This window comes from Herpailurus yagouaroundi, unplaced genomic scaffold (assembly GCF_014898765.1).
Source record: "Herpailurus yagouaroundi ecotype Mexico unplaced genomic scaffold, PumYag 100, whole genome shotgun sequence".
NCBI lineage: Eukaryota > Metazoa > Chordata > Mammalia > Carnivora > Felidae > Herpailurus > Herpailurus yagouaroundi.
In genome coordinates, this window is record NW_024412391.1 from 69,646,272 (window position 1) to 69,673,530 (window position 27,259).

The 27,259-nt window shown below is 41.1% G+C and overlaps 1 protein-coding gene across 4 annotated transcripts in view; it reads left to right on the top strand.

Moving 5' to 3' along the window:
• ABCB1 (ATP binding cassette subfamily B member 1) overlaps nt 1–25,356 on the top strand; it is a 238,509-nt gene extending 213,153 nt beyond the window's left edge. For all 4 annotated transcript variants that reach the window (XM_040472766.1, XM_040472764.1, XM_040472762.1 and 1 more), the window contains 7 exons: nt 2,290–2,390; nt 3,633–3,773; nt 6,997–7,153; nt 7,647–7,844; nt 20,431–20,637; nt 23,715–23,861; nt 24,750–25,356. In XM_040472766.1, coding sequence (XP_040328700.1) covers nt 2,290–2,390; nt 3,633–3,773; nt 6,997–7,153; nt 7,647–7,844; nt 20,431–20,637; nt 23,715–23,861; nt 24,750–24,953 — 1,155 coding nt within the window. In that variant the 3' untranslated portion in view covers nt 24,954–25,356. The remainder of the gene's footprint in view (nt 1–2,289; nt 2,391–3,632; nt 3,774–6,996; nt 7,154–7,646; nt 7,845–20,430; nt 20,638–23,714; nt 23,862–24,749) is intronic.
• The last annotated feature ends 1,903 nt before the right edge of the window (nt 25,357–27,259 follow it).

Consider the following 27,259-nt stretch of genomic DNA (forward strand, 5'->3'; position numbering starts at 1 on the left):
AGTTAGTTGATAAAAATACAGAGTTCAGAGAAGTTAGGTAAGTTGCCCAAATCACACAGCAGTAGTCTAACTGATCTCCCTGCTTCCACTCCTTCCTCTCTTGTCCACCCACTTTCTACATTCCTCTCACACAAGCCGCACTGATCTCTTACAAACATAAATGAGATCATGCTAACCCCAACTTAAAACCTTCCAATCGCTTCTGATCACAGTTAGAATAAGAGCAACCTTTTACCATGGTTTATAAAACTCTGCATAACCCAGCTCCCCTGACAACTTCTGTGAATTCATCTTGTACTGCTCTCTCCCATGCCCACCCTCCTCTGGCCTCAGGGCCTTCTTTCAGTTCCTAGAACATTCCAAGCTGGCTCCCTCTGATCTTCCAATGTCTGGTTCCTTTATGTTACTCAAGTCTCACCATTATTACCTCTTCAGAGGGGCCTTTCCTGCATTGGAATTAATTCTGACACTTCTCAGTACCTGATGTTTTTTTATGTTTGTTTTTACTATTTCTTTGTTTATTGATTAATGTTCTGTCTTTCCTCCTAAGACATAAGCTCCATGGGGACCAAGACCATGTCTGTTGGTTTGCCCTTAAAGGGACAGAGCAGGCCTAGTGTTCAAGAGCAAGGCCGTGTGGTGTCAGCCTGTGCATAACCTCTACCTGTCTGTGTTCTGTGCTCCTTAGATTTCAGTCACATTATTACTGACTAATGAACATCTTAGTAACATAGATGCTTTTTCCTTTTCAGAAATAAAATCCATAACCAAACTTCAGTTTATTTGAGGAAAGAAGAGAAGTGTGAAGAGGAGTTTTTTTTCCTCTCTCTAGAAATATGTGTATAATGCTTTCTCCAAAATTATTTAGTGCACACTGGCTTCTGAGGGAAACTCAATGCTATTTACTCTTCTCACATTAGAAGTTCTCTCACCTCTGGGCGCCTGGGTGGCTCAGTCAGTTGAGCATCCCCATTCTTGATTTGGGGTCAGGTCATGATCTCACAGTTGTCCACCCCCTTCATTTTACTGATGAGGAAAATGAGACAGAGATATTTCAAGGTCCCATGGCTGAAGTCTCATTTTATATACTGGAATCTTTCATGTTTTCCACAGACCTTTATGCAGACTCCAAAAGGATGTATTTATCCTAATCACATAGACTAATTGGAAGTTACATGCAATTAAAAAATAACTGAATGATAGAAAGTTTGTGGAAAACAAATTGATAATGTGTGCCATGTTCCTTAAAAATTAGTTCCCTTTGGCCTCGTAATTTCACTCCCAAGAAAGTAACTTAATATGGACAAATGTTTATGTGTAAGGATGTTTATCACAGAATTTTTTTAATAGAGAATGGAAAACCTTGTTCAACAATAAAGGAATGTTTAACTGGCTGGGATATTAAGTGGCCCATTAAACATCCCATTATTATTAATTTTTTTTTTTTTATTTATTTTTGGGACAGAGAGAGACAGAGCATGAACGGGGGAGGGGCAGAGAGAGAGGGAGACACAGAATCGGAAACAGGCTCCAGGCTCCGAGCCATCAGCCCAGAGCCCGATGCGGGGCTCGAACTCACGGACCGCGAGATCGTGACCTGGCTGAAGTCGGAAGCTTAACCGACTGCGCCACCCAGGCGCCCCAAACATCCCATTATTAATGTATATGTCATGACCTTGGAAAATGCTCTTGATATTTTTTAACGTAAAAAGTGATGTAAAGCCAAATAGAAAATTTGGTCCCAATTTTGTTAAGTATGTATATGCTTAGGAAAAAAAACAGGTAAGCTAATATATAAAATACACCTATATGTAGCTTTTTTTAAAAAACCTTTATTTTTTTTCAGTATTTTCCAAATATTCTTCAATTTTCATGAATGGTTATTATAAAGAGAAAATATAAACATCACATTTGAAATTTATGTAAAATAACAATAAACCTAAAACATGACCGTCATAGAAGAAAGAGCACTACACTAGACATAAAATACTGAGTTCTCAGGTTAACCTTGCCTCTGTAATTTTGGCTTTAGATAAGTGTCTCATCTGTTTAAGCCTTAGCTTCTCTTTCTATAAAAACACTGATTTAGCCAATCTTCCTGCCAGATCTAAAATTTGATTTTATAAATTACTGTTCTTTCTCATAGTGAAGAAGATCATAGGTGATAATAAATAAGTAATATGTAACAATAAAATTAATTTTATTAATCTCTTTTATGGAATTCACACTAATTGCAACTTTTTTTTTTTTTTTTTTTTTGCCTCTGTGACTGGGGGCTCTCTGTGACAGATTGCTACTGAAGCAATCGAAAACTTCCGAACTGTTGTCTCTTTGACTCGAGAGCAGAAGTTTGAATATATGTATGCACAGAGTTTGCAGGTACCATACAGGTAATAACCATTGAAGAGTGGGAGGGGAGTGTGGGGAGGTTTTTCAATCATCAGATTTGTTTTCAGAAGGATTACTTTGGCCAGAATGTAGGGAACAAGTGGAGAAGCTACTAGAAGGGAACCAAATGGGAACCAAAGGGAACCACTTATAGTTATCCAGGACAGAAATCACAAGACCCTGACCTCTCTGAGGTAGAACCTGTAAGAGTAGGTAAGTGATGGGAAGCAGAGGGAGAGAGGATAGAGAATGACTCTGATGCCAAGTTTGGGTAATGGCCCTATTATTTGCTCTCATTGGGAATGAGTTCTCTATGGAACATGATATTTGAGCTATCTGTGGGACCTGAGGGGTGGTGCTTCTTGAGTATGCCTTTCCTTCCTCTTTTGACACTTCTCTAGTGGAGAATTTCTGTATTAAAGGAAGCTAATGAACTCCTCCAGTGAGGGTTCAAAAATGTAAGCCCAACCTCTCTGAGTCTCAGTTTCTTGTATGGTAAATGGAGAGAGCTGGACCTTATCGATGAGTTTTCAAAGGTTTAAAAAAAAATAATAGTAGAGGTTTCTTCCTGAAAATGTTTTCATTTGAAATCCCAATATATGAAACAGATAGAAATGGAGTTGACCTGGTTGAAGCAGGGCTTGGAGGCCCAGAGGCTACCCACTCACCAGCCTGCCCTTACCTCCACATCACCCAATTCACATGGCTCAGAAAATCCACCAATGTTAATGCCTTTGTGAAGTCTTCTCTAACTCCTCCAGAGAGTTGTGCTTCCTCCTTTCTTCCCCTAACATGTTATTCATAAGGTTCCTTCACTGCATAACTATAGTCAACTTGACTCCTGGACCCCAAGGGCAAAAACATGACTGATTCTTCTGTATCACCGCATGGTTCCTGAAGCTTGTAGGTTTTGGATAAATTTGTGTTGAATGAATATTTACCATAGAGTGCATATATCTTATGTGTCCAAAAGTGGGGGGAAAGGGAAAGAACTTCCATTTATTAACCCCTCTTCATGTTTTCCTTGGCTTATTTTAACTTTACTTCAGTACTTTGAGGTGCAGTTAATACTCCATCAGGAAGTTTCCTGAATGTTCACAAGTGGGAAAATGAGGACCAAACTTAACTTTTTTGGAAATTGAACCCATTTTTGTCTGCCGTACCCCACCGCTGATCTATCAAAGGTTATGTTTTAAGGACTGAGAAATGAAAGTCAAGTGAGTTTCTTAACGTCTCCTTTTCAGAAACTCTTTGAGGAAAGCACACATCTTTGGAATCTCATTTTCCATCACCCAGGCAATGATGTACTTTTCCTATGCTGGTTGTTTCCGGTTTGGTGCCTACTTGGTGGCACATGAGTTCATGGACTTTCAAGATGTTCTCTTGTAAGTATCAGGTTTTATTTACAGTTGAACTCTAGAAATAAAACTGAGGTGGACATGCTTCATGTCTAAGTAGAAAACCTTACTGTGAAGCTTTGTGAAGAGATTTTGGTGATTCAGAAGGTGTCATTTGCCTCTTGAGTCTCTGTGTATGATCCCTGAGGGACCCTATTTTCATTTAGGGAATCAGTGACTTCCCCCCTCCCCAGTGCTGACTCATACCTTTGACCTTCTGAATCTGTGGCTCAATGGGGTCGTGATTCACTGAGGGGATTCTAGGAGGTTTTGGCATTTGAGAAGAAGCCTAACTCGGAGCCAAGTGTCTAGCTCCTTTTAAAGAACTCTCTGAACAAAGTCAACTAAAGAGCAGGAGTAGAACACTGAGTTCTGCAAGCCCTGGGGGAGTCTAGGATACATTTGCTTTCCTTGATAAAAGAAGAGCAGTTAGAAGGTAAGAGCTAAAGAAATTCAGAAATGACAAAGGAAAGGCTACATTGGGATTTCTGCCCCATTGCTGTGAATGCAGAAAATTCTATCTCAGGAGAAGACAGACCCGAACTTAATTGTACCCCCAAGTACTCAAATATGCAGTTAGGTAATGAAAAAGTAGATATAAAGTAGATTTGGTGGTGGGTGAGATTCTGCCCCTTGACAGCATATCATAAATAGTGGTAATAGAGTTTTTCATTTAAACCAGAATCACCTAAGCTTGTCTGATATAAGGTGTTAGTGTAATATTTCCATTCTGTTGAAACATTGGCATGTGTGTGCATTATAGTTTGCTCAGGACGACCCCAACAGAAGATTTAAAATTTCTACTTGATATGTCTATCTGACAAATGATATACAGAAGCTATTTATGACTTGGACCAAAAGACCAAAACCAAGCATCATTGGCATAGGGTCTTTGATTAGATAACTATTTGATACATTGCTTTACTTCAGGGTAAGGCATTGAATTGGTGAAAGTTGCTGACAGTTGGGTGTTTAGATTGGGAAAATCAATCTTCCAAGTAAAGGAAAGGGGAGACTTGTCTGAAGGGCAGTCCATTTTTTAAAAGATCTCCCAGGGGTAAATGATGACAAGCCTGAGATTACCCAGCCATTTGTATGATTTATTTAGAGTTCAGAGGAGAGGATGTGACAGGCTCACAGTATTCTTCCAGGAGGGTTCCCAAGTATTCTGTTAGTTCCAGGCCCACTGTTTAAAAAGATATGGTGAAATAGCCGTATTGTGGAAACAGCCCAAGTGTCCTTTGACTGATTATTGGATAAAGAAGTAGTATACGTACACGGCAGAATATTACTCAGCCATCAAAAAGAATGAAACCTTTCCATTTGCAATGATGTGGATGGAGCTAGAGAGTATCATGCTAAGCGACAGAAGTCAGTTAGTGAAAGACAAATGCCATATGATTTCATTCATGTGGAATTTAAGAAACAAAAGAGATGAACACAGGGGGAGAAATAAATAGAGAAAAACCAAGAAGCAGACTCTTAACTGTAGAGAACACACTGATGGTGACCAGAGGGGACGTGGGTGGGGCGATGGATGAAATAGGTGATGGGTATTAAGGAGGGCACTTGTGATGAGCACTGGGTGTTATATGTAAGTGATGAATCACTGAATTCTACACCTAAACTAATAGTATGGTGTATGTTAACTACCTGGAATTTAAATAGAAACGTGGAAAGAAAAAAAAATAAAGGTAAAAAAAAAAAAAAAACAATGTTGAGAAATGTTTCCAGAGGGGGGCAGCTGGAGTGTTGAGAAAGATGGGAGTCATCAAAGAAACACAGGGCCTTTTAAAAAATATTCCAGTAAGGGCTATATTATGCCAAAGGATGTACATTTTTCTTCCATGTGAAGAAGAACTTCTGAACAACAAACTTAATCAAACTTGCTACTTCCTAAAACAAAGAATGGAGGCCAACCTAGGAGAAGTGCCCAGGAAACAAACATTGAGCACTGGACTCAATATCCTGTGGAGTCTTTCCCAGCTTTAAGCTGCTATGATTTTGATGTCATAGGTTAAGAATATGAGTGCATCCTGAGTGCAGCATGCTACCTGTCTCTATAAGGAACTCACTCTTTGCTGTACAGCTCACACGTTTTCTAAGCATCTGGTGTAATTTCAGCACCAATGCCTGGATCTGTTATTTTTTTAATAGTTGACATACAATGTCACATTAGTTTCAGGTGTGTAACATACTGATTCTACTTCTCTATACTTTATGCTGTGCTACTGCAAGTTCAGCTGCCATCTGTTACCATCCAAGGCTATTATAATATCACTGGCTGGATTCCTTCTGCTGCACCTTTTATTATTGTGACATTCATTCCATAACTAGAAGCCTGTGTCTCCTCCTCCCCTTCACCCATTTTGCTCACTCATTCCCCTCTGGCCACCGTCAGTTTGTTCTCTCATTTATAGGTCTGATTCTGCTTTTGTTTGCTTGTTTGTTCATCTGTATTTTTAAATTCCACATGAGTGAAATCATACAGTATTTGTCTTTTTCAGTCTGACTTCTTCCACTTAGCATAATGCCTACAAGGTCCATCTACGATGTCAAAAATGCCTGTATCCGCTATTGATCGCCACAATCATGCTACATAACAACCAACCACTAACCCTCAGTGCCACACAATAATAAACGTTCATGTTTGCCCACAAGTCTGTGGGTCAGCTGGGCAGTTTTGCTGGTCTAGGATGGACATAGCAGATCGCAAGTAGGCTCGCTTGTGTGTGTAGGGCATGACAAGCTGGTTGGCTGGGGTCCCCACAGCTTTCTTCCATCTGTGCCTTGTCCTCCAGATGCTAGCTGGGCTTGTGGTAGTGGCAGAGAGAGAGAGAGAAAAGCACACAAAGCCCCCTGAGTCATAAGCTTAGAACTGGCAGAAGTCACTTCCACCACATCCTGTTGGCCAAAGCAAGTCACAGGCCAACTCAGATTCAAAGGGTAGGAATACAGATTCCACTTCTTAAATGGAGGAGCTGCAAAGTCCCATTACAAGAAGGTGAGGATACAGAGACAGTTGAAAAAGGGGGCTCTTTTACAATCTGTTACACTGATGCGAACTTATAAGGGAAAGTGTTGACTTATTTTGTTTTATGTTTTTAATTTGTGTTTTACATTGTTTGAGGCAGTGTTCTCTATTGTAGAACTGTCAGTTGTCTAGCATTATAGCCATAACTCTGCTCATGCTTTGTCTTTGTTTTTGCAGGGTATTCTCAGCTATTGTCTTCGGTGCCATGGCAGTGGGGCAGGTCAGTTCATTTGCTCCTGACTATGCCAAAGCTAAAGTATCAGCTGCCCACGTCATCATGATCATTGAAAAAATCCCTCTGATCGACAGCTATAGCACAGAAGGCCTAATGCCTGTGAGTTTGAAGTTTTGATAATATGTTTTCATTCCTAACTAATGAGTGAAAGTACTCTAAGAGGAAATTTAATAAAATCTGTGGGGGTTTTTTATTCGCAGGTAATAAAATGAAACTTTCTAGATCATGAGGTCATTTTAATAAATGCTAATAATGTATGTTAACATTCAGTACTTTTGTAAAACAAGGCTGCAGGGAGATGGAAATACTACCCAATTTATGAGCAAATTCTGTTAATCGGATTTTATTATATGTAGGTTAGGTACTCTATTCTTGGAGAACAGATTTGAGTTATCACATTTGTATTGTATTAACAATACATGCTGTACAAACACTGACTCTCTTAGATTTTACTTATTACATTCTGGCAGTTACAAATGCAGCCTAATTGTAATACAAGTTTGCCGTCTTCTGACACCTGGTGATAGAGGGGGTTTGCGATGCATTTTCAGGATCGCAGTAATCATCTCTATTGTTACTGTTCTGATTTTAGAACACGTTGGAAGGAAATGTGACATTTAATGAAGTCATGTTCAACTATCCCACTCGACCAGATATCCCAGTGCTTCAAGGGCTGAGCCTGGAGGTGAAAAAGGGCCAGACGCTGGCCCTGGTGGGCAGCAGTGGCTGCGGGAAGAGCACGGTGGTCCAGCTCCTTGAGCGGTTCTACGACCCAATGGCCGGAACAGTGGTGAGCACTTATTCATCTCATTTTAAGTGTTTAATCATTGGAATGCCTGGATATGTTTAATTCCTGACTATGAGCTCTAGTTTTTCCAGTCTTTAAACAACAGCCTCACTTAAAGTGTGACATCCTAGATACCATCTCCAAGCTGTGTCTGCTGCCCCAGCCTCTGTCTCAAATTGCCCCTCTACCCTCCTTTGTGAGCAGTCTTTTTATCATCCATCTCCCTTCCTTCCTTCGGCTACGTTTCTGTTTTCATGAGAGGATCCAGCAAAAATTTAAGTAGCCAGAAAGATACAGGAGCAGGAGGGATGCTAGGAGAGACAAGTAAGGTGGGTGCCAGGGATAGGGAATGTTTTGAGAAGTTGAAGGTAGTCAACAATGACAGATGCTGTGGACAGGTAGAGTAAGATGAAGACTGAAATGACAGGATGTGATTTGGCAATTTAATGGGCTACTTACTTTTAAAGTATTCTTAGTGAGGTATTGGTGGGGAAACAGTTTAGCATGGCTGAGGGATGGCTGGAAAGGGAAGTGGAGACTGAATGCAGATCGTCTAGAAGATTAAAGGTGAAAGAAAAGCAGTAAGAGCAGTAGCATTAGGGGGGAAGCATAGGCCAGGGAAGAGGTGTAACGGGGAAATCTTAAGTATTTTTATGGCTGAGGATGAGATAAAATAATTGAGAGAGGGTATTGAAATAGCTTCTAAAAAGTGGAATAAGTGAATTTGGGAAGCAGATAAAGAATATAGAAGGATTCCTTTTTCTTCCCTGAACTAAAAGAATAAATGAAAGGTCAGATTTGTTCATTCAGCATTCAGTAAACATTTACTCAGTGCCTGTCAGGGACTATCTTGGGTACTGGGGAGGAGATAGAAGTCGTGAAGGGAGCAGTGTGACTACAGTGCAGAACAGGAAAAGAATCAGATTAGGAAGGAATAGAATTTATAGCAAGAAGTTTTAGTCACTAGTCATACTCACAGGTGATAATAAAAATATTTAACAGCCGGAAAGCCATGGGCACTGACCAAACAGAATGGACACCTGTTCCATACAGTCAAATTGATGCCCCAGCTCCATATGGGCCACACTTGGATTAATGAGTGAGGTGGAAATGAAACTGTTAACCTATAGTCATAAATATTTTTATTTATGACTTATTCATAAATATTTTTATTGTATTCTACTCAGTCTGTTTTTTAACAGCGACATAAGCTTTATCCTCTATTTTTATTTTCTTGTTGTATATTTTCTGTGAATTCTGACTTTATGCTTCACTTTTGTGGTTGAAATTTGAACAAAGGGCTCTAAAGGAAGAGAGAAATGAAGCAATTAGGAGGAAATGTTAGCTTTCAGGAAAGATTATGGTCTTTAACAGATGTTGAGTAAGCAGTATATTAAATGTTGAGCTCTAATAAATTACAGGTGATGTCTGTACTCAAAGAATTTCACTGAAGAGATGTGGCGTATACTTCCATGAGTTATATAAAAGAAGATAGACCTAGAGCATATTTTTTAAACATTGCCATCAATTTTTTAATATAATTTATTGTCGAATTGGTTTCCATATAACACCCAGTGCTCATCCCAACAAGTGCCCTCCTCAGTGCCCATCACCCCACTTTCTCCTCTCCCCCACCCTCCATCAATCCTCAGTTTGTTCTCTGTATTTAAGAGTCTCTTATGGTTTGCCTCCCTCCCTCCCTCTCTGTTGGTAACTCCTTTTTTTCCCTTCCCCTCCCCCATGCTCTTCTGTTAAGTTTCTCAGGATCCACCTAAGAGTGAAGACATATGGTATCTGTCTTTCTCTGCCTGACTTATTTCACTTAGCATAATACCCTCCGTTTCCATTCACGTTGCTGCAAATGGCCAGATTTCATTCTTTCTCATTGCCAAGTAGTATTCCATTATATATATAAACCACATCTTCTTTATCCATTCATCAATTGATGGACATTTGGGCTCTTTCCATACTTTGGCTATTGTTGAAAGTCCTGTTATAAACATTGGGGTACAAGTGCCCCTATGCATCAGCACTCCTGTATCCCTTGGGTAAATTCCTAGCAGTGCTATTGCTTGGTCATAGGGTAGATCTGTTTTTAATTTTTTGAGGTACTTCCACACTGTTTTCCAGAGCAGCTGCACCAGTTTGCATTCCCACCAACAGTGCAAGAGGGTTCCCTTGGGGCGCCTGGGTGGCGCAGTCAGTTAAGCGTCCAACTTCAGCCAGGTCACGATCTCGCGGTCCGTGAGTTCGAGCCCCGCGTCAGGCTCTGGGCTGATGGCTCGGAGCCTGGAGCCTGTTTCCGATTCTGTGTCTCCCTCTCTCTCAGCCCCTCCCCCGTTCATGCTCTGTCTCTCTCTGTCCCAAAAATAAATAAACGTTGAAAAAAAAAAAAAAGAGGGTTCCCATTTTTCCACATCCTCCCTAGCATCTATAGTCTCCCAATTTGTTCATTTTAACTACTCTGACCGGCATGAGGTGGTACCTCAATGTGGCTTTGATTTGTATTTCCCTGATGATGAGTGATGTTGAGCATCCTTTCATGTGTCTGTTGGCCATCTGTGTGTCATCTTTGGAAGTGTCTGTTCATGTTTTCTGCCCATTTCTTCACTGATGTGGAGTTTGGTGAGTTCTTTATAGATTTTGGATACTAGCCCCTTATCTGATATGTCATTTGCAAATATCTTCTTCCATACCATCGGTTGCCTTTTAGGTTTGTTGGTTGTTTCCTTTGCAGTGTAGAAGCTTTTTGTCTTGATGAGGTCCCAGTAGTTCATTTTTGCTTTTAATTCCCTTGCCTTAGGAGATCTGTCAAGTAAGAAATTGCTGTGGCTGAGGTGAAAGAGGTTGTTGCCTGCTTTCTCCTCTAGGGCTTTGATGGTTTCCTGTCTCACATTCAGGTCTTTCATCCATTTTGAGTTTATTTTTGTGTATGGTGTAAGAAAGTGATCTAGTTTCATTCTTCTGCATGTCGCCATCCAGTTCTCCCAGCACCATTTGTTAAAGGGACTGTCTTTTTTCCATTAGATACTCTTTCCTGCTTTGTCAAAGATCAGTTGGTCATACATTTGTGGGTCCAATTCTGGGTTCTCTATTCTATTCCATTGGTCTATTTGTCTGTTTTTGTGCCAATACCATGCTGTCTTGATGATTACAGCCTTGTAGTAGAAGCTGAAGTCTGGGATTGTGATGCCTCCCACTTTGGTTTTCTTCTTCAAAATTACTTTGGCTGTTCGGGGTCTTTTATGGCTCCATACAAATTTTTGGATTGCTTGTTCTAGCTTCAAGAAGAATGCTGGTGCGATTTTGATTGGGATTACATTGAATGTGTAGATTGCCTTGAGTAGTATTGACATTTTAACAATATTATTCTTCCAATCCATGAGCATGGAATGTTTTTCCATTTCTTTGTGTCTTCTTCAGCTTTCTTCATAAGCTCTTTCTATAGTTTTCAGCATACATATCTTTTACATCTTTGGTTAGGTTTATTCCTAGGTGTTTTATGGTTCCTGGTACGATTGTAATTGGGATCAGTTTCTTTATTTCTCTTTCTGTTGCTTCATTATTGGTGTATAAAAATGCAGCTGATTTCTGTACATTGATTTTGTACCCTGCAACTTTGCTGAGTTCATGTATCTGTTCTAGCAGGCTTTTGGTGGAGTCTGTCAGGTTTTCCATGTAGAGTATCATGTTGTCTGTGAAAAGTGAAACTTTGACTTCTGCTTTGCCAGTTTTGATGCCTTTTATTTCATTTTGTTGTCTGATTGCAGATGCTAGGACTTCCAACACTATGTTAAACAACAGTGGTAAGAGTGGACATCCTGTCGTGTTCCTGATCTCAGGGGGAAAGCTCTCAGTTTTTCCCCATTGAGGATGATATTAGTGTTGGGTCTTTCATATATGGCTTTTCTGATCTCAAGGTACGATCCTTCTATCCCTACTTTCTTAAGAGTTTTTGTGAGGAGAGGATGCTGTATTTTGTCAAATTCTTTTTCTGCATCTATTGAGAGGATCATAAGGTTCTTACCGTTTCTTTTATTAATGTGATGTATCACATTGATTGATTTGCAAATATTGAACCAGGCTTGCAGCCCAGGAATGAATCCCACTTGATCATGGTGAATAATTCTTTTTATATGCTGTTGAACTCGATTTGCTAGTATCTTCTTGAGAATTTTTACATCCATATTCATCAGGGATATTGGCCTGTAGTTTTCTTTTTTTGCTGGGTCTCTGTCTGGTTTGGGAATCAAAGTAATGCTGGCTTCATAGAATGAGTCCAGAAGTGTTCCTTCCATCTCTATTTTCTGGAAGAACTTGAGAAGGATAGGTATTAACTCTGCTTTAAATGTCTGGTAGAATGCCCCAGGGAAGCCATCTGGGCCACGACTCTTATTTGTTGGGAGATTTTTGATAACCAATTCAATTTATTTGCTGGTTATGGGTCTGTTCAAGTTTTCTATTTCTTCCTGTTTGAATTTTGCTAGTGTGTGGGTGTTTAGGAATTTGTCCATTTCTTCCAGATTGTCCAGTTTGTTGGCATATAGTTTTTCATAGTATTCCCTGATAATTGGTTATATTTCTGAGGGTTGGTTGTAATAAGTCCATTTTCATTCATGATTTTATCTATTTGGGTCCTCTCTTTTTGAGAAGCCTGGCTAGAGTTTTATGAATTTTGTTTATTTCTTCAAAAAACTGACTCTTGGTTTCATTGATCTGTTCTACGGTTTGGTTTTTTTTATTGTTTGTTTTGTTTTTGTTTTTTTTTTAATTCTATATTGTTTATTTCTGCTCTGATCTTTCTTATTTCTCATCTTCTGCTGAGCTTGGGGTATCTTTGCTGTTCTGCTTCTAGTTCCTTTAGGTGTGCTGTTAGATTCTGTATTTGGGATTTTTCTTATTTCTTGAGATAGGACTGGATTGCAATGTATTTTCCTCTTAGGACTGCCTTTGGCACATCCCAAAGGTTTTGGATTGTTGTGTTTTCTTTTTTCATTTGTTTCCATATATTTTTAAATTTCTTCTCTAATTGCCTGACTGACCAATTCATTCTTTAGTAGGATGTTCTTTACCCTTCATGATTTTGGAGGTTTTCCAGACTTTTTCCTGTGGTTTATCTCAAGTTTCATAGCATTGTGATCTGAAAGTGTGCATGGTATGGTCTCAATTCTTTTATATTTATTGAGGGCTATTTATGACCCAGTATGTGATCTGTCTTGGAGAATGTTCCATGTGCACTCGAGAAGAAAGTATATTCTGCTGCTTTAGGATGTAGAGTTCTAAATACATTTGTCAAGTCCATCTGGTCCAGTGTATCATTCGGGGCCCTTGTTTCTTTACTGATTTTCTGCCTAGATGATCTGTCCATTGATGTAAGTGCAATATTAAAGTCCCTTGCAATTACCACTTTGTTACCAATAAGATTGGCTATGTTTGTGATTGTTTTCTATATTTGGGTGCTCCTGAATTCGGAGCATAGACATTTATAATTGTTAGGCCTCCCTGATAGATAGATGTTGTAATTGTCATATAATGCCCTTCTTCATCTCTTGTTACAGCCTTTAAAGTCTAGTTTGTCTGCTATAAGTATGGCTACTCCAGCTTTCTTTTGACTTGCAGTAGCATGATAGTTCTCCATCCCCACACTTTGATTTTTTTGTTTGTTTTTTTGTTTGTTTGTTTGTTTTTTCAACGTTTATTTGTGGGACAGAGAGAGACAGAGCATGAACGGGGGAGGGGCAGAGAGAGAGGGAGACACAGAATCGGAAACAGGCTCCAGGCTCTGAGCCATCAGCCCAGAGCCTGACGCAGGGCTCGAACTCACAGACCGCGAGATCGTGACCTGGCTGAAGTCGGACGCTTAACCGACTGCGCCACCCAGGCGCCCCATCCCCACACTTTCAATCCTCAGGTCTAAAATGGGTCTCTTATAGATAGCAAATAAATAGGCCTTGTCTTTTTAACCATTCTGATATCCTGTGTCTTTTGATTGGAGCATTTAGTCCCTTTACATTCACTGTTTTTATTGAAAGATATGGGTTTAGAGTCATTGGGTTATCTGTAGGTTTTGCAGTTGTAGTGATGATGTTTCTGGTACTTTGTGGTCCTTGCAACATTCCACTCACAGGGTCCCTCTTAGGACCTCTTGTAGGTTGGTTTAGTGGTGATGAATTCCTTCAGTTTTTGTTTGTTTGGGAAAACCTTTTCTCTCCTTCTATTCTGAATGACAGGCTTGCTGGATAAAGGATTCTTGGCTGCATATTTTTCCTGTTCATCACACTGAAGATTTCCTGCCATTCCTTTCTGGCCTGCCAAGTTTCATTAGATAGGTCTGTCACTAGTCTTATGGGTCTACCTTTGTATGTTAAGACCCGATTATCCCTAGCTGTTTTCAGAATTCTCTCTTTATCCTTTTATTTTGCCAGTTTCACTATATGTCAGGCAGAAGATTGATTCAAGTTAGTCTGAAGGGAGTTCTCTGTGCCTCTTGGATTTCACTGTTTGTTCCCTTCCCCAGATTGGGGAAGTTCTCAGCTATGATTTGTTCAAGTATACCTTCAGCCCCTTTCTCTCTCTTTCTTTTTCTTCTGGAATTCCTATGATACTGATGTTGTTCCACTTGATTGAATCACTTAGTTCTTTAATTCTCTCCTCGTGATCCTGGATTATTTTATCTCTCTTTTTCTGAGCTTCCTCTTTTCCATAATTTAATCTTCTAATTCACCTATTCTCCCGTCTCCTTCTTCAATCCATGCTGTGGCCACCTCCATTTTCTTTTGCACCTAATTTATAGCATTTTTAATTCATCATGACTATTTTTTAGTTCCTTGATCTCTGCAGCAATAAATTCTCTGCTGTTTTCTATGCTTTTTTGAAGCCCAGTGATTAGTCTTATGACTATTATTCTAAATTCTTGTTCAGTTACATTGTTTATATCTGTTTTGATCAATTCTTTAGCTGTCCCTTCTTCCTGGAATTTCTTTTGAGGAGAATTTGTCTGTTTCATCATTTTGGCTAGTTTTCTGTCCCTTACGAGTTTTAAAAGCTTGTTATGTGCTCTGCATCTGTGAGCACTGCTATATTAAAGGGGGTCATACACTGTCCAGGGCCTGGCCCTTCAGGAGGTGTTTTTTGGGGAGTGTTACTTGTTCTCTGTTGTTGTGACTTTGGTAATTTTATTTCCCTACTTGTAATGATCTTATGGACCCTCCACCAGGTGTGCTTTGATTTGTTCCTTGAAGTAGCCCTAGAAAGGAAAACAAACAGACAAACAGGAAACAAAAACACACAAACACAAGACAAATAAAACAAACAAACAAACAATGCAAAAGCAAAAAACCAGAAACACCAGCTATAAGTAAAGGACAGGGTAGAGCTGATGGAAGAGCATATACAAAGAGAGAAATGACTGGGGTTGGTGGCGGGGTGGGGAGAGAAAATAAACATTGACCAGGCAGAGAGACTAAACAGCTTAATCCAGAGAGAGAGAAAGGGAAATAAAGAAGGAGAAGGGAAAAAGAAAGGAAGATAAAGTTACCCAGACAGAGAAACTGTATGGCTTGATTATTCCAGAGAGAGAGAACAGAAAGTAAAGAAGGAGGTGTAGAACATGTATCAGGGGAATGGATTAAATATGTCTGCTTAAACAAACCAACAACTGGAATATCCAGCCTAGAGGAGGGAAGAAATAAGAAGGAGAAAAGGAAGGAAGAATATATCCAAATCACAAGAATTGTCCTAGAATTAATCCAGGCAGTTCAGCAACACTGGTCTGGAGGAGGGGGCCGTCTGGTTCCTCAGCGTCTATCCCGCTCCAGTAGGCACACAGTTACCTGGGATGGAGGGACGTGGTTTGGTGTAGGCGGGTCCGCCTCCACTGTGGGCCCTGCGGACTGATCCCTGAGGCCCTGCCTTGGTGGTGGTGGGGAGAAAAATGGCAACCCCCCCCCCCCCCCACCGAGTCTCTTCTCCACACACCTAGTGTCCCAAATCACTCTGTTGGAGTCGTCCTCACTGTGCTGCTGGTGCAGATGGGGTAGTCCGTCTCGCTCCACCGACTCCTATGCCCCGGCACTTGGCTGGGATTTAAACTCACGCTCTGTGCGCCTTGGCACTGGGGAAGTGCTTTTCTATGCTGATATGTGGTCCCAGCTGGTTTTGTCCCGTGAAGCAGCACTTCAGGGAGGTGACCGCTTTCTCCTATTGTGGACTGTGCCCCTAACCTACCACTGAACCCAGGGGTGGCTCCCCTTTTCCCCAAGTGCACGAATAGGGCAGTCAGCCCCAGTCTGGAGAAAGCCCTGCAGTTAGAGATGGGATCCCTCTCCGTCCCTGTCAGAGGTTTTTCTCTCGTTCAGATAGAGTCCTATGCTTCCCCAGACACTCTTTCTTTTCTCTTTCTCTCTCTGCAGAAGGGGATCCTTCTCCTCCAATGCCTACACGGCCCGTTTTATGTCCTACCATTCACAATCACCCGCCTATGGACCATCTGGTTGTCCTGATGTCTCCCTGTTAGACTCAGTCTCTTCTTCCAGACTCTTGGGGTTCAAAGTCCTTTGGCTTCAACCCTTCTTTGTTTGAGAGACGCAGGAAGTATGGATCTCCCTACTTCTCTACCATGTTGGCCCCTCCACCTAGAGCTGGTTCTTTTTTTTTTTTTTTTAATTTTTTTTTTCAACTTTTTATTTTATTTTTGGGACAGAGAGAGACAGAGCATGAACGGGGGAGGGGCAGAGAGAGAGGGAGACACAGAATCAGAAACAGGCTCCAGGCTCTGAGCCATCAGCCCAGAGCCCGACGCGGGGCTCGAACTCATGGACCGCGAGATCGTGACCTGGCTGAAGTCGAACGCTTAACTGACTGCGCCACCCAGGTGCCCCAGGAGCTGGTTCTTAAGAGATAAACAGAGCCATTGAATGAGGCTGAGAGGGTGAGCAGTCAAGATGTCATTTGATGCAAGAGATAATGTGAGCTACACTGATAGGTGATTTCCTCCAATGTCCATATATCCATATAGCCTATTTGGGCCGAAGTAGCAGATTTAATGAAAGATCTGATCCTTAAACTTTCAAATTATAACCCATTTAGGAAGAACAAAAATGTCATGGCCTCTCTACTGTATTCATAGTCACATGGGTTAGTTTACTGTTGCTGCTAAAGAGAGTCCATACCTTACAGATTTTGCACAGTGCATCTCACTGTTATAACCTCCATTACTTCCAGAGCCAAAAGGGAGTCTCAGAAATAGTTTTTGGCCTTCTGGCCCTTCCTATCTAGAAAGGTAGTATATTCCATATCTAGAATATGGAAATGAATGCTGAGGGCCTCGGACAATAACCATCTCAAGACAACACTGACAATGCAAGGAAAACCAAGTGTTCTTACGTATTTAAGGAACACTATTATCTGCTCCTGTACATTTGTGCTAGAGCTTTGAAGTACTGCCAAGTTTTGCATAGAAGCCAGACTTCATAGTGGAAGTGTCCTCAAGACACACGAGTCCATGTGCCGTTTTGTTAATGACCATTAATTAGTAACCCTTAATAACTCAGTAGGTTACAAGTAAGTAGCTCTTGTTGCCATGTAAAAATGTGTGTGGATCTGAGCATGATTGATCATAAGAACTGAAGGAAGATTATGACCCTGAGGTCAGGAAATCCTCATGACCATCAGTGGGCCTTGAATTATACTTTGAGAAACAGTGACCTGAGCTGTGGTTCTCAAACCATCAGAATGGTTTACAGAACTACTAAAGAACACCCTGGCTCATTCCAGTAGATCAGGATCTGGTCCATTAATTTTTACAATTTTCCCAGGTGATTCTGGTGCCAACCATCGTTTGAGAGCCACTGAGCTCATAAATTTGAAAGGTGTAGGTTAAATTTTGGAGACTTTTGAAAAATGAAGCCACCAAATTGTACAGAGGGGAGGTTCCAGGTTTTTTGGGGCATGAAGGTTCTACATTTTTTAGGGACTCTCCGTAAAAGAATACAAAGTTATGAATGCAAAATTAGGTATAAAAGTGAATATTTACTTCTAATAAAACAAATCACAACAAAATATCGAAACCTTAAAGATTCAGGTCCCTTTTCTCTTTAGACAGGTTATCATAAATATTCACCTGGAAGATTCCTAACTGCAGCCTGGCCTTCCGCTGTTCCCCCACCCCGCCCCCTCCCAGAACACGGTTCAGCTCCCAACAATTACCTGCAGATTAGGATCCTTGAAGCTGAACTTCATTAACTTCACTGTAAAATTGCTTGTGGTCTGAGTCTTGCCCAACCTTTCCTTTTCCCTTCTCTAGTCCATGCCATGCACTGTTGTCAGAAGCCTGTTGTCCTAGTCTGGGTATTAGCTGGTAGGTGCCGGAGATAACATGGGACATTCCTCTTAGAAGGAGGACAGAAGGTATCTTTCAATTATAAGACACTGTGTTACCAAAACTGAACCTGTAGTGTATATATTCAATCCTAGCTCCTCTGGTTATTGTGTGTCCTCATGCGTATCACTTGGCTTTTTTTTTGAATCTGTAAAATGGAGACTAAAACCACGCCTACCTCACAAGGGATGTTGTGAAGTTTAAACAAGAGAATGCATGAGACAAGCTTATCACAGGACCTATAATATAGCCAGTGCTCAATAATTTATCTGTAATCGTGATTTCAGAGTAAACATATATAGCAGAATAACACATATTTGATTGTGCTGATGAAAGCAGCAGTACATTGAACAGTCTGGAATAGAGATGGCTAGTCATTTTAATCTGGCTTGATCTCATTATTACCAATGTGTTTACTTTCCTCATTAAGTTTTTATTTAGGCCAGTGTCTTTTGAACAGTGTTCACTGATTCCCCAGAGTTCCTTGGTCTTCCCTTAGACCTTCACCCATGCCTCAGCCAAATAACCTCTGCACTGATCTCTTTTATCTTTAGATTTCTAAATTTTTTCTCTACAGAAACAGGTTTTAAGTAGTTTCTAATTCCAGTGTATCATGTGGGGATGAAGAGAGCCAAGAGTGTTACTGTATTCAGTGTGATAGGGAAACTCATTAAAACGTGATGGGATCATTCAGATTTGTTTAATTATATTAGTTAGGCAATGTCTGTTTCCTTCCCAGGAGCATAAGCTTGGAAAAAAATTAAACCACTCCTTGTTTCCTGAAATTTCCATTTCTCAAGTACAGTGTTCAGTCTAACAAGACCTGCTGTTTCGCCACATCCTTGTATAGTCTTTATTGCCTCCCTCCACCTTCTACTTCCCACCTTCACTTAACACTGTAAGAAAGCCTGGAACACAGATGCTGGAATAGTCTCCATGGCAACTGGGCTTGTTACTAACAAGGTCATGGCTTTGTTTCTATCCCCACACGTGCCAGCTTCACAACCAGAAGCCGTGTTCCTGCAGCAAAGATTGCACCCTACCCCTGGCCAGCTGTCTCCTAAGGGCACCCAGCCAGGCACATGGGATCCAAAGAGCATATACAGCTCAGGATATGGTCACCACCACTCTGAGCAAAGCTTGAAGCTGAGTCACTGATGTCTTCTTCAGAGGGGATGAATAGCTCTCTCACCTGAATACCAGAGTTCTCTTGCAAAGTACATCTCCAGGCTTCTGCAGAGCAACCCAGGGAGCCAGGTCACTTAGAGAAGACATAGCTTCTCCTTCTTACTCCATTGGCTCAACATTGTAGATGTCTGTCCACCCTTTCATCCCCCACCCCATCCAGGCCTGCTGACAATCTTTGAGCACTTACTCAGTGCCCAGCACTGTGCTGAGTAAGGTACAGACATAATCTCATGTCCTCAGTTTTATGAGTATAGGAATTATTATCATAATACCTGTCTTACCCACAACACAATGGTCAGAGAAATTAATTCATTTCCCCAAGATCAACAACTACTTACAAATACCTCCCACACACACTTCTATTCCGAGGGTTCCAGTAAATTCAGTGGCATAAAACAACATAAACTTATTACCTTACAAATTCTGGAAGTCAGATGTCTAAAATGGATTTTACCGGGCTGAAATCAAAGTGTTACTGGTGCTGTGTTCCCTCTGGAGGCTTAAAGGGACTCTTTTCTTACTTTTTCTAGCTCCTGGCCCCTTCCTCGATATTAAAGCCAACAATGACAACTTGAGTGTTTGTCATATTGCATCACTCTGATACTGTCCTGCCTCCCTCTTGCTCAAAGACCCTCATGATTACTTTGGACCCATCTGGATAATCCCAGATCATCTTCTCATTTTGAGATCACCTGATGAGCAACCTTATACCTTAATTCCCTTTTGCCATGTGATCTAACATTCAGTGGTTTCGTGGATTAGAACGTGGGTATCTTGGAGGGCAGGCGTTATCCTGCCTACCACATTCATGTATCGGAAACCAGGGTTAAAACAGAAGAAACATGGCAGTTCATCAGAACATACAGCCATGACCTCGTTTAGTTAATTTTGATGGTCCAAACTCAGCAACAAAAACGGTGTCCCATGGTAACTTGGCAATTTTAATGTATGAAATAACAATACTGATTTTGCTAAGTTAAAAATGTGCTGGTCCTGAAGTTTTCTGTGAACTCTCATTTTCAGCTAATTGATGGCAAAGAGATAAAGCACTTGAATGTCCAGTGGCTCCGAGCACACATGGGCATCGTGTCCCAGGAGCCCATCCTGTTCGACTGCAGCATTGGTGAGAACATTGCTTACGGAGACAACAGCCGGGTGGTGTCACAAGAAGAGATTGTGCGCGCGGCCAAGGAGGCCAACATCCACCCCTTCATTGAGACACTGCCTGACGTAAGTCTTTCTCCAGATTAGGAGCCCAGGAGCCTGTGGCAGCCTCCCTGACCCACAGTTTGATTTCTGTAGACCTGGTTTCCCAAAGGTGAAGAGAAATGAGCAACCAAAAATACACACCCACCTGTACACAACATCTACCCACACTTTGTATCCCCATTTGCTATTATGTTTGCCTGATTACCCAACTAGCTCTCCCTGTGAGCAAGCCTGACTGAACAGTGCATATCCGGGGCAGGTCTTTCCCTCTCAGACTGAGTGTAGGGCTTGCAGGAGCAGGCACAAGCCCCTCTACCCCAATTTCTGCCTTCCGTCTGCCTCCTTGCTGCTCTCCCCCAAGCTGCAAACCTACCTGGGTGGAGTTGGGCCAGGCTGGAGAACTGAGCCCATGTCAGAAAGAAGCCTCTCCCTGAAAAGAGCTGAGCCCTTGGAGTGGATGTTGTAACATGTAATCTCTCACCATTGCACATTTCATGGGTCCCAATCTCTGCTTATAGGGTTGATTATTGAAACCTTCTTTGGGGCTCCCAGGGCTGTCGTCTGTGGATGCCCTCTAAATTCTTCCTGGGAAGTTAGATAAAAGGAACCTCTTGCATTACATTAAGCCCCTTAGGTCCTGCGTTTTTGTTTTTTTTTTTTTTTTTAATGTTTATTTATTTATTTTATTTTTTTAAGAGAGAGAGAGAGCAGGGGAGGGGCAGAAAGAGAAGGAGACAGAATCCCAAGCAGGCTTTGTGCTGTCAGCAAAGAACCCAGTGTGGGGCTCGATCCCATGAACCCTGAGATCATGACCTGAGCTGAAACCAAGAGTCAGACGCTTAACTGACTGAGCCACCCAGGTGCCCCAGGTTCTGCGTTTTGAAGTCACCTTGATCTGGTATATCTATACCCCCTCCCATTATTACTAGTTTTCTTATTAGGAAGCACCCCTAAAAATAAAGCTCAGTAGCCTCAAACCAGCAGAAGGCAATCTCCTTATGCAGAAGGATGGCAAAAACAGCTGGCTCTGTTTCCCAAGGTTTCCTTTACCTGAAGCTCTTCTTCCAATAACTTCTGCCACCACATCATAGACCTCCGGGGAGGAGGAATTGTCCCTCTACCCTCCTTTTTTTAATTAAAAAAAAATTTTTTTTAATGTTTATCTATTCTTGAGAGAGTGCGGGGGGAGAGAGACAGAATCTGAAGCAGGCTCCAAGCCCTGAGCTGTTAGCCCAGAGCCCGACAAGAGGCTTGAACTCATGAACCACTAGATCATGACCTGAGCCGAAGTCAGACGCTCAACCAACTGAGCCACCCAGGCTCCCCCTCTTCCCTCCTTTTAACCTTCTCGCCCAGCTGTGGATAATTGGTCCTTCCCAAGGCTACAAAACTTGAAAGATATAGCTTCAACCCCCTTTACTAGTGATCTGTCATTAAGTATGTTCTAAAGTATGGGCATTGACCATCATATTAGAGCTGCTGCATCAGAAACTTTGGAGGTACAGTTTAGCAATGTGTGTTTTAATGGCCCAGTTACCAGGTTGCACTTTGAGAGCCACTGGGCTACTGGTTAACAAAGACAAACACAGAGAGTAAATACTAACTAGTTTATTAAACATACCTTGTCCTCTGGCATTCATTATTTGTCTACCAGAGGAACCCAACCTTTCTGGGCTCCTGGGCTCTTGCACACAGAGCACACACCTATAGGTGTCATGATTCTTTCCCTCGGTGTCTAGATACACAAACAGAAGGCAGAACTCCTTAAGTCTTATTTTTTCTGCCCAAGGACCCACTTCTTTACCTGAGTGATTCCTACTAGGAATTCCTCACCCTGCAAGAAGCTAGTCCGGTTACCAGCTTCCTTCAGGGTGACGGCCCTGCCTTTGCCTGCTTCAACAGGATCAATATTGGCTCAGTACAATTTGAGAATGCCTGCACTCACATGGGACACACTTCATTGCTCCTGCCACCTTTTTTTCTTAATGTTTAATTATTTTTGAGAGAGTGTGAGTGAGGGAGGGGCAGAGAGAGAGAGAGAGAGAGAGAGAGAGAGAATCCCAAGCAGGCTCCGCATTGTCAGCACAGAGCCTGATGTGGAGCTTGACCCCACGAACTGTGTGATGTGACCTGAATGGAAATCTAGAGTCGAATACTTAACTGATTGAGTCAGCCAGGCACCCTGTGGCTCCTGCCTTCTGAGGCACCTGCAGCTCTGGGATGGAGCCTCACCTGGGGTCCTCTGACTCCATCTGCACCTGGACATCTCAATCTGAGTGCCAGTGAACTAGGGTTACCAGGTAAAGCAAATAAAAATAGGCAATCCTGTATAGAACATGAATTTGTTGAGTCAAATTCTGGATGCAGGATTAGAGCCCACAGTATTGTTTTCTAGGTTGTGCATGCTGTCGTTTCTTGTTCCTCCTCTCCCTTATATATCCTCGTTAACTCCTGTTCCTATCCTCCTATTGAATAGTTAATGACAGTTACCTATTGTGGGAAACTATATCTGAAGAACTTTGGAAGAACTCTGAAATCAAAAAATTTTAGAGATTTTAGCTTTTAAAGTTAGATATCAAAGTGGAATTCCTTACCATCCATTAAAAGTATTGAAGCATTAGAAGACAGTTTATAAAAACAGATACCAAAAGGCTAGCATCCCAAGAATTTCTTCCCTCCCTGACTTTAAAATAATGCAGAGAGCACCACCTGCTGGTTGTAAGATGAGCTTCATTTATTTCTGCATGGCCTGTACAAGTCAGATTTCTTTCATCAAAACCAATCTTTGTCCCAAATATAATGAAATCAGAAGACTGGAAGAGACTAACATTATAAAAGTATTCTTCCTGATAAATTTATCGACTTGTTTATACAAAAACATAACCTCTAAAACCCAAATGTCTGTTTTCAAGGAGAGAGATCAAACCTGCCTTTTAGAGCTCCATTTTTGTCGTTTAATTCTCTATGAACCCATTCTCAGCTTCTGAACTTAAATTTATTGTGTGTGTTTATGGTAGTAGTTATCCTGTTTTCTCTGAGCAAACTCTTCTTGAGAATTATCAGTTCTATGTTTCATAATAACAAAACCCTATTCACAGAAATATAACACCAGAGTAGGAGACAAAGGAACCCAGCTCTCTGGTGGCCAGAAGCAGCGCATAGCAATAGCTCGTGCCCTTGTGAGACAGCCTCGTATTTTGCTTTTGGATGAAGCTACATCAGCTCTGGATACAGAAAGTGAAAAGGTAAGAATTTAATTCATTTGCACTCGAATTGGTTGTCCTTAAAAGGTTTACATTTATCTCCCTCTCTCTGTGCCCCTCCCCCAGTCACACTCTTTGTGTGTCTCTCTCTCTCTCTGTCAAAAATAAAGATTGAAAAAAAAATTTTTTTTAATGTTTTACATTTATGCTTCTGCCTTCCACAGTAGAGAACAAAATTCAGCCCAGATACGTTGATTGTTATTTATGTCTGCTGTCAGCGGAATTTAAACACTTTCTGTGGCTGTTATTCAAGAGAACAAGATGAAGTAGGGGAAATCAGTCTTATAGCACTTAGGCTCCAAAAAGCAGCCCTGGATCTCTGTATTGACCTACGAAGCTGTGTCAGGAAGCCAATTTCCTATTTCTACTGGTGGCATCTCCTCAGCAACTATATAAAAAAGCAGGAGGTTAATACGGTGCAAAAGCTGATGGTATCTTAAGATACATATTAGTAATCATTTTCAGTTTAAGAAAAAGTTGAGTATTCAGGTATCTGAAAGACAAGTTAATTGTGAGCCATATACTCTCTTAAAAATGCCAGAAGTTCAGCCTATGCTTAGTCTTCCTGAATTTGCTTTATTGCTGGACCGGAGGGTGGCTTTGAAGGATGTTGTGTGGGTGGACATACCTGTACACGTTTTTAAATGACCGGACAGACTGCATTTATTGTCATAACTTTGAAAACAGATAACTCCTGCCTCAGAACTAATCCACACTAGGATTACTTCCTGGCTTTGTAAATTCTGTTATATTTCACTGATACCATTATTAAAATAGGAGGACCTATTGTTGGAAGAGAGTGAGCCTTATGAAGGAAGAAAGGAGAGGACTGTTTTTTTACCAGCATTAATGTATGTGGTTACTGATCAGGTTGTCCAAGAAGCCCTGGACAAAGCCAGAGAAGGCCGCACCTGCATCGTGATCGCTCACCGCCTGTCCACCATCCAGAACGCAGACCTAATAGTGGTATTTCAGAATGGCAAGGTCAAGGAGCATGGCACACATCAACAGCTGCTGGCTCAGAAAGGCATCTACTTTTCCATGGTCAGTGTCCAGGCTGGAGCAAAGCGCTAGTGAACTGTGACCTTATGACCATATAAATATTTTCTATTTGTGTTAAAATATGGCATTTAATCAAAGTTAAAAAGCGAGCACGTCACTGGAAACGCTATGTAGAATTATCTGTTTAACATTTCCTTCCGCAGCTGAAGATCATTCCACCAAGTTCAGAGCCCTCAGGCTTTATCATTAAAGGAATCGAAAGAAATATTATTGAAAGGAATAAAACACTGGTGTTAATTGCATTATAAAAATTTGTAGAATAATTCAAAGTAGATTTTGTTAATAAATAGTGTAATTTTTGTTTATATTTTCTTATTTGTAACTTACTGCCTTGCTGAAAGATAATAGAAGTGGCAAAAAGTGCTGAATGTTTGCATAAAGTGCTATAATAAAACTAAACTTTTGTATGAGCATAGTCATCTTGTCTGAAATGCTTGTAAATAATCATCTCCCAATTGGAATATTGAAGATTCTGTCTGCATTTGAAAAAAAAAAAAAAAAGACTTGTTTTAAAAACTCCCATTAATTGTGAGAATGTTAAATAGTGTAAATAATCCCTATTATACATGTCTATTCACACTGGGTCCTACAGAACCATCTGCTTTCATGCTTTGTGGGCTTGATCCTCCTGGTTCTTACGTTTCCACATTATGATGGCTCTTAAACCAACCGCATACATCAATACAGAATTTTAGAGGTGGGAGTGCAGCCAAGGATGCACAGCTGTTAAGTGTCTACTCTGATATACATCAAACATTTGGCCTTGCTCTGATAAAGGGCTCTTAGGGGATTTTAATTTTTTTTCCCTGAAAGGAAGAGAGTGAATCAGGGAGGGGCAGAGGGAGAGAGAGAGAGAATCTCAGGCAGACACCATGCTCAGCACAGAGCCTGACACGGGGCTTGATCTCACAACCCTGGGATTGTGACTTGAGCCAAAATTAAGAGTTGGATGCTGGGGGTGCCTGGGTCTCTTGGTTGGTTAAGCATCCAGCTTCAATTCAGGTCATAATCTTATAGTCTGTGAATTCAAGCCCCATGTCAGACTCTGTGCTGACAGCTCAGAGCCTGAAGCCTGCTTCAGATTCTGTGTCTCCCTCTCTCTCTGCCCCTCCCCCGCTCACGCTTGTCTGTCTGTCAGTCTCTGTCTCTCTCAAAAATAAACATTAAAAAAAAGACTTGGATGCTCAACTGACTGAGCCACCCAGGTGCCCCTATTTTTGCATTTTAAAAAATGCAGTAACTCTTTTTCTGTTTCGATAATGAGTCACATTTCCCGATAATTGGTTGCTTCCAAAGCTGATCCTTCTGGTGGCAGATGTATGCAAACACAATAAAAAAAGAAAATAGCACAAAAGAATGATACTCTGACTACAACAACAACAACAGCAGCAACAACAAAAACCACTACAAATAAGATTGAAAATAAGATTGAAAGACCAGCTGGGGAAGAGTATTTGCCATATTTATTGAAAAGAATTGATGGGTCAGCTGGATGGCTCAGTTGGTTGAATGTCCCACTTGGGCTCAGGTCATAATCTGACACTTGTGAGTTTGAGCCCTGCATCAGATTCAGATTCTGTTTCCCTCTCTCTCTGCCCCTCCCGCACTCACATTCTGACTCTCTTTCTCAAAATAAATTTAAAAAAAGACTTGATAACCTTACTATATAAAGAATTATTTTAATGTTTATTTATTTATCTTGAGAGAGCGAGCAGGGGAGGGGCAGAGAGAGGGAGAGAAAGAATTCCAAACAGGCCCTGCACTGTCTCTGCAGAGCCCTACACTGGGCTTGATTTCATGAACTATGAGATCACAACCTGAGTTGGAAATCAATAGTCAGATGCTCAATGACAGACCCACTCAGGCACCCCATAAAGAATTACAAAAGGAAAAAAAATGCCATCACCTCCAAAGAAAAATGGGCAAAGGACGTGATCAGGTAATTCCCAAGAAGAAATACATTTTTTTAATTAATTTATTGTTTAATTTACATCCAAGTTAGCATATAGTGCAACAATGATTTCAGGAGTAGATTCCTTAGTGCCCCTTACCCATTTAGCCCATCCTCCCTCCCATAACCCCTCCCGTAACCCTCAGTTTGTTCTCCATGTTTCTGAGTCTCTTATGTTTTGTCCCCTTTCCTGTTTTTATATATTACTTTTGCTTCCCTTCCCTTATGTTCATGTTTTGTATCTTAAAGTCCTCATATGAGTGAAGTCATAGGATATTTATCTTTCTCTGACTAATGTCGTTTAGCCTAATACCTTCTACTTCCATCCACATGGTTGCAAATGGCAAGATTTCATTCTTTTTGATTA